The sequence below is a fragment of the Diaphorina citri genome, unplaced genomic scaffold (assembly GCF_000475195.1).
Source record: "Diaphorina citri unplaced genomic scaffold, Diaci psyllid genome assembly version 1.1 scaffold337, whole genome shotgun sequence".
Taxonomy (NCBI): domain Eukaryota; kingdom Metazoa; phylum Arthropoda; class Insecta; order Hemiptera; family Psyllidae; genus Diaphorina; species Diaphorina citri.
Window position 1 is genome coordinate 19229 of NW_007377772.1, and position 7532 is coordinate 26760.

At 41.5% G+C, this 7532-nt stretch overlaps 1 protein-coding gene across 2 annotated transcripts; it reads left to right on the plus strand.

The window, feature by feature from the left end:
• The first annotated feature begins 900 nt into the window (after nt 1-900).
• On the plus strand, nt 901-4917 carry LOC103507708 (dopamine N-acetyltransferase-like). 2 transcript variants are annotated; one of them, XM_026822511.1, is made up of 3 exons: nt 901-1378; nt 3660-3998; nt 4514-4917. In XM_026822511.1, the coding sequence occupies exons 1-3, from the start codon at nt 1079-1081 to the stop codon at nt 4526-4528; spliced, it is 654 nt and encodes a 217-aa protein (XP_026678312.1). In that variant the 5' UTR covers nt 901-1078; the 3' UTR covers nt 4529-4917. The 2 variants fall into 2 exon arrangements, with proteins under 2 accessions (XP_026678312.1, XP_026678313.1); XM_026822512.1 differs by lacking the exon at nt 4514-4917 and having other exon boundaries at nt 902-1378; nt 3660-4043.
• The last annotated feature ends 2615 nt before the right edge of the window (nt 4918-7532 follow it).

A 7532-nucleotide genomic window follows, 5' to 3' on the forward strand; every position in this document is an offset into this window, starting at 1 on the left:
TACCTTATTTTATAGTTGACTAGGGTTCTTGGTTGAACCAAGAACCCTAGTCAACTATAAAATAAGGTAAGCCATTATCTAATTTGGGTGTCTAATATGAATCTAATTAATAATAGTACCTACATATATTTATTTTGGTTGTCTTATCTATTAAATTTATTAATAACTAGGTAGATTCCTATACCTAATTATGTAGTTCAAGGTCGAACGGTGTCTCCTACACATTGGCGCCACACTGTATAGGTAAAATTTGTTGGCACACTACAGACAAATACACGAGAGATTAAGAATGATGGGAGTATAGACAATAATACCTAATAATAATAATACCTACACCACGTCCTGTTAATTCGTATACGAAATAATTGATATACCGGGTGGTCTGGGTTTTAATTGATGTTATAGGGTGTTTAAAATGAAATACGGCCACTCCGACTGTCACTCACGCCACACACCTTTCGGCGGTCTAACAAACCTCGGTCTGTCAGACAGTCAGAGCCTGAGTGGCTGCCCTAATGCGATGCACAATTAAATTTGGCCAAAAGAGCATGGTTTTTGTTTCTGAGGACCTGGAGCCTGGAGATTACATCAGGGCTGCTTTTTATTTCAATGCAGTGCAGTACAGAAATAGACTCCTTGAATACTATGGAATTTCAGAATTTTTAGGGAATTCGTATACAAGAAGCGCTCCTTAGATTGTTGGTAGAACCTTCTCCCGTCATAACTATCAAAATATGAACATTCCGACTGAAACACCTTGTATTCTCGATCATTTCAGATCAGCTGTTGCCATATTCATCACAGGATGGGTGTTAGTGCACCAAACTGAACGCTGATCAAACGGTTCCCACTGAATTGGAAAACTTCACTGGCGCCAGACTAATTACGAGGTAAATAATCGGGATATTATCCCGCATTGAGTCTCACTTTAGTTACATCCAGTGGTGAAACAAATTCCTTTGTCCGGTGACCAGTCAGGAAATTACTTCAGGAGAGGCGAAACGTCATACCAGAATCAGTCAACATCTACTTCAGGAAAGGTGGGACCTAGCGGCAGACCAGATCGGTCACTCACAGAATGGACTACAAAATCGAAAAAATCACCAAAAACGACGAACCACTCGTGAACCAATTCCTCCGCGACAATTTCTACACCTCAGAACCGCTCAATGTCGCTTTCCGAGCGAAATTCAATGCCACCGAATCACTCGCTGCCAATTCCAACTTTGAAAACATCGCCAACGGCCTCAGTCTGAAAGCGGTGGATGGAGATGGCAATATTCTTGGCGTTTCGCTCAACACTTGTCCCCTGGAGGGACGACATATTATTGTCCGCAAAGAGATCGAAGGACGGCGGGAGATCATGGAGGAAATTATCGTAAGTACTAAGTACCTACAACTTGTTGAGGTTTTTGTAGTTTAGGTTTAGACACTTTAGACATTTTAAACCAACATCTGTAGGCCCCAAGAAACTAAGTGAAGCCCGTGAGTGACCGAGCTGGAATGACGTTACCAAGTATCAGCGAATTTCCTTTATTTGTTGGACATAATGTCAAAATTAGATTTGGTACCCATTTGAGAGCAAAACGAACATAACAAATAAAATAAATGGAAAATGCTCGATTTAAAGTGAAATTCCTCGATTAAAAACTTAGTTTAAACCGCCTTCGTTGGTTAATAAAGTACTACGTACCACTTCCCTATACCTGTAGGTAATCATAATTCTGATACTCAACAAACTGTTGCCCCCACACACAAATTCCAAACCCTCATTTCATTAGACCAACAGCTTTTATCATAACACAGGGAAAACAGACACACCATTTCCAATAGACTAAACTCGTATAGCAAGAGAAACATTCGAATAAATCATGCCATTATCATTCGCCGATCTGATTGATATCGACTCCCACCAAACTACAGGGTGGTAAAGGTATTATGGGTTACCGGGTGCCCCGAATAGGATCTTGGCCCTGTTTCATAAAACTTAGGCCAGCCACTCACTACCAGGTACACCTGAACAGGTCCGCCTGTCAGGTCCACCTGATAGTGCGTGCGCTCATCAGGTATCAGGTAGACCTGACAAGCGGACCTGTTCGGGAGTACCTGTCAGGTCTATCTGATAGTGAGTGTCTGGCCTTAGAAGTTTTGGACTGAGAGATGGCAAAAACTCCATTTGAAACGCCAATTAGTCTTGATCAGATTAAAAATGTAATGCTTCCCAAAAATCACATTTACGTACATCAAGACTGTTGAGCTTTTGTTTGATAAGGGTTTAATGTTACTGTAATATTATTAACATGATCAGTATGATCACCCATCCGCATGGGCAGAAACCAAAAACTTGGACAATATCGATTTTCTTAAGGTGTATCCAAACATACTCGACCGCGCCGATCGATGGTTGATCGGCGGGGTCGACTATGTGTGGCCGCAGCTATAGGGTTATTGGACAAATTATATTTGAATTAGAAAAGTGTACGAAACACCCTGTATAAAATATACTCGCGCACCAATATTTTATTATAAATATTGTGCAATGCATTAGCAGCATGTTATTATATTATTTGGAACATAAATGTTCGATCAGGTCCATTTTACTGAGAGGGGATAGTAAAGGAACCAAAGGCTATGTTAACAATAAACCCTGAAGTGGACAATAACCCTGAGGCGAGATTAATTCCTATGGCATTTTCTATCGTTTTTAGAGTAACTACGGTGCGCGAGTATTACTTAATATTTGTTGTCAAACGTGGGTGAAATCCCAATCTTGGTTGAGAATGTGGCCTTAGTTAGGAATGTTGGCTCGAACCCGCCCCTCCTGTTCTTTGATGGCAAACTGCCCATCTGTAACTGTTCCTATCCTCCCGAGGCATTTTTCACTCCGGCCCCGGTATTTCTATTATGACTCCTCCATCTCATGATAAAAACAATAAACAACAGGGCGTTGTGCAAAAAATAATGTAATTTATTATCCATACAGGGTTCTACCAGGTCTGAAATCACCTTTTTTGCTTAAAATGCATCCCATTATCTCTAAGAATAACCAAAGGCCCTTCCCCTAGGTATCAACGCGTAGTTCCTTTGTTAAGTTGAATGCCGACATAATTATCATTGGAGAAGGATCCGTTGTAACAATCGGATACCAAACGTTACAGTGTTTGGCATCTGGACAGGAGGCCGTTTGGGGCATTACGAGTTCCCCTTCACAAAACTTGCAAATTTTACAAAAAGAATAGGCAGCAAACTACTGAAAGCTAACAGGCTCCATAATAAGTGGATACACCCCGTATAAAATGATCAACAAAAGAATGTCTTTAATTTATGTAATGCCAATAATACCGAGGTCGGGTTGGTATTTAACATACTACAATCTCTCACATTTGATCCGCAAAAGGGGTGAGATAAAATACATAGATCCAAAGTGCACCTAACAGAGTTGAATAAAACTAATAACTATGTAGTCTATGTACATATTTATACTGTTTTTGGAAAGGATACAGTAGGTACCTACCCCCAACGTGAAATGGAAGTGTAACTCCCATGAAAAACCCTGGTAAAAAACTAGTTTTTCTCATTTTACGGGAGACCTGTCTGACCTATTATAGCAAATAGAAACATTTATATCGTTTACTTAACGTCATCTTTTGTCATTCCAGAAATTCCTCGGCCTCATCGACGAACTGTCTGGGGTTGAAAAACTCATCGAAAAGCATCACCAGAGTGTACTGGACGTCAAAATCCTTTCCGTCGACGCCAAACACCGGCAGAAAGGCATCGGGGCTCGGCTGATCGAAGAGACTATCAAAACTGCTGAAGCACATGACATCAAGGCCATCACTGTGGGCTGCTCCAGCTACTACACTAGTGTGATCGTGCAGCATAAGTTCCCCAATCAGTTTCGACGCGTGCTGACTTATCCATACTCCAAGTATGTTGACTCAAACGGAGAGGTGGTGTTCAAGTCAGCAGAGCCTCATGTGGAGTATCATGTGTATTTCTATGAGAGATAATTAACGACATCAGGAATATGCGGAAGGAGATTATTTTCTATCGAAGTCATCTGTAAAAGCTTTAAAAGTAGGAATAGGGGTAGTATTTTTCGCTGGACGAAAAGAGAACTGCCTATTTGTAAATTATTTTTAGTTTTTAGGGTTCGAAGAGATAAAGTTACTTGTTAGTACGTTGTTGGATACAACGAGCTTCAACTTCAATGTTAACGTCTAAAAGTATAAGGTACAGGATACCAACGTTTGGAAGATGATGTTTTCAAAAGTCTTGAAACGATGCTGCTCGTAATGATACTGATGTTGCGTCTGAGGATAAAACTTCTCGTGATATTTCTATGACAAGCTTGAAAATTAAAAAGTTTTGTATGGCAAGTATGATCGTGCAGCATAAGTTCCCCAATCAGTTTCGACGCGTGCTGACTTATCCGTACTCCAAGTATGTCGACTCAAAGGGAGAGGTGGTGTTCAAGTCAGCAGAGCCTCATGTGGAGTATCATGTGTATTTCTATGAGAGATAATTTCAAGATGGTATCAGGAATGTGCGGAAGGAGATTATTTTCTATCGAAGTTACCTGTAAAAGCTATAAAAGTAGGAATAGGGGTAGTATTTTTCGCTGGACGAAAAGAGAACTGCCCATTTGTAAATTATTTTTAGTTTTTAGGGTTCGAAGAGATAAAGTTACTTATTAGTACGTTGTTGGATTCAACGAGCTTCAACTTCAATGTTAACGTCTAAAACTATAAGGTACAGGATACCAACGTTTGGAAGATGATGTTTTCAAAAGTCTTGAAACGATGCTACTCGTAATGATACTGATGTTGCGTCTGAGGATAAAACTTCTCGTGATATTTCTATGACAAGCTTGAAAATTAAAAAGTTTTGTATGGCTGAGGTTTTTAAAAAGTGTCTTGGCGTTTTTTGTCTCCCCCTCCTGCTACTTCTTCAGGAAAAGCTTCTCAATTCTGCCGTCCTTCGAAAAGGGGGAAAAGTGAAATTACTTTTTCATCTGCAGATACTAGTATCTTGTGAGGTATCTACCCTGTTATGGAGTAAGATCAACTAACGTTTTGCCTTTTTCGCTGGAATAGTTCCTTGGTCCTTAAATGTCTTTGGATGACCCATGAGCCCCAGAACAGATACAATAGCACATGCTCAGTACCTCATCTACCATCTTCGAAGTTCCTCACCCTTACAGTCAGAGATCGGGCGAAATTAACTGTTCACCTAACAGGGATGTATAGCAGAAGGCATAGATTATTGCATTGTATTTAGAAACTGAAAGCGTCAGTAAAGTGTCTCAATGTCCAAGAGTTTGGAAGTGAAGAGTTCGCTTACAACTTGGGATATAAGTAGTGTGACAGTTCTAGAAATGAGGAAGAAGAAACAGCAGAAGAAGAAGAAGTGTGGTTGAAGAAAAAAAGACTTTGAGCAAAGTTATGAGACGTTTCGGATGTGCTAGGATTAAGACATTAAAGACTTTAGCTACGTGGTAATGTCTTGATGTCTTGTCTCACCGACAACGTTAATGGGGACAGACAGATTTCTCTTTTTAGGAACCTAAGTTCCTTTTAAAAGATCTATTTGTGTTTTCTCAAGTACTCATTGGGGAATTGGGGATGCAACAACAGGCACTAGATTCACTGGACCTCAACCTAGACTAGAATCTACCAGCAGATCGCTGGCGCTGGTAACAGCGCCAACCAGCGCAACGAGTCGATCATCTGACTCTACAGGCCCTTAAGGCTTAAGCTATGTCCAAAATCGACGGAGTCGACTATGTGTGGACACAGCTTTACATTTCACTTTATTTCGCTACAGAGAAGGCACACTCTTCAGAAACTTCAAATCGGATTGCTGATGAGTGAAATCGTTAGGTCTCCTCTTCTTTCTTCTTTCTCCACCTCCTCCAGCCTACTCTGCCTCCTTCTCCGGTTCTCATTTCCTTCCCCCCGTCACTTTCACATTTTTACTATTTCACTCTATTTTATCTTCGGAAAATTGCACACTTAAACTCTTCTCGCTCAAATCTTACACCGACCTCTGGGTTTTACTACCGTCCCGCGCCCTCATGGAAGCCTCACTTGAATCGCGCTGTAAAACCTAATGGAGGGGGTAATTTGGTCGCAATAAAAACGCGCCTTTATTCCGACAGTTTCATTGTTTGATGGCCTGTATGGGGAGCGTTAGTGTTATTTTTACAGCCTCCTGGATGTTAAACTTCAGGGAGTTCATCGTGTGCTTATGGTGCTAGCCTAATCATGAGGTACTTCAGGCGATTAGGGAACCGTAGGGGGTCTTGACGTCTGGGGTTTGTTTTTTATACCTCTATCCTAAGGCGAGCCACTCACTATCAGGTAGACCTGACGACAGGTACACCTGATGAGGTCTACCTGTTAGTGTGTTTTATGGTGCTAGCCTAATCATGAGGTACTTCAGGCGATTAGGGGACCGTAGGGGGTCTTGACGTCTGGGGTTTGTTTTTATACCTCTATCCTAAGGCGAGCCACTCACTATCAGGTAGACCTGACGACAGGTACACCTGATGAGGTCTACCTGTTAGTGTGTCAACTGTAAGGTTTTATCGTCCCGGAAGCGAAGAGCAGAACTAGCACTTACAACTTACAAGGTTGAACGCTTTAAATTAAAGGAATTTTGAAGGTTGAGCTAACTAAAAGCTATATCCTGCATATTAGAATGACTAGAATGGGAATGCATTGGCGCAGTGGTTAGGAGTTTAGGACCCATTTCGTCCGTATTTCTGGTTTCATAAACTTGCTCCAGGGATGAGAAGTAGCGATAGCGACCACTGCATAAATAAACCGCGATCCCTTTCTTTCTTCCCCTTCGACCAAAATATCCCCCTCCCCTTTTCTCTTTAAATTCCCTCCCATTCTCCCTTTACCTTCTTCTCCCCCATAAATACCTCTCCTTTCCCTTTTTCTCCCTTTACCTACCTCTCTCCAAAATATCCTTCCCTCTCTCCTTTCCATCCTTCTAAATACGTTAGTGTGTGTACTCATCAGGTGTCAGGTGTCCCTGTCAGGTCTAAATGATAGTGAGTGGCTGGCCAATGGAAGAGGGAAGTAGGAATCCTTTACTCATTATTTTCTCTTGACGGTAAATATGTAGAAATGGGATGATACTCCTTCTATTCCTGAATCATGAATATTTAGACCAGATCTCTATGTGTGTAGGTGTGTAGATTCCTAGATTCATATGAGCTCAACCCATCCTTTGGGGCAGTTGCCCCTACACCGAAGCCTCAAAGTGGGCTTTTTATGTATGTGTGAGCTGTGTACTCCTGGTCCTGAGTAATCTTCAGTCAGTTTCTCGAAGCTACCACACCAATCATCACCGGGTTCCATCAGGTGCACCGCCCTTGGAATTTGAAACCATTTATCTGTCAGGTGTGACGGGAATGATACCAAAAGATTTGCTGTCCAGAACTCCAATTTCCGAATCCCGCCCACAGTACACAGACTCGTAGAGTTGAGAAAGTTGGCCCTAAAGCCATCCATGTT

Coding starts and splice junctions, on each gene's coding strand:
- LOC103507708 (XM_026822511.1), top strand. CDS start 1,079: ATGGACTACAAAATCGAAAAAATCACCAAAAACGACGAACCACTCGTG. Junction 1,379..3,659: donor AGATCATGGAGGAAATTATC/GTAAGTACTAAG, acceptor TTGTCATTCCAG/AAATTCCTCGGCCTCATCGA.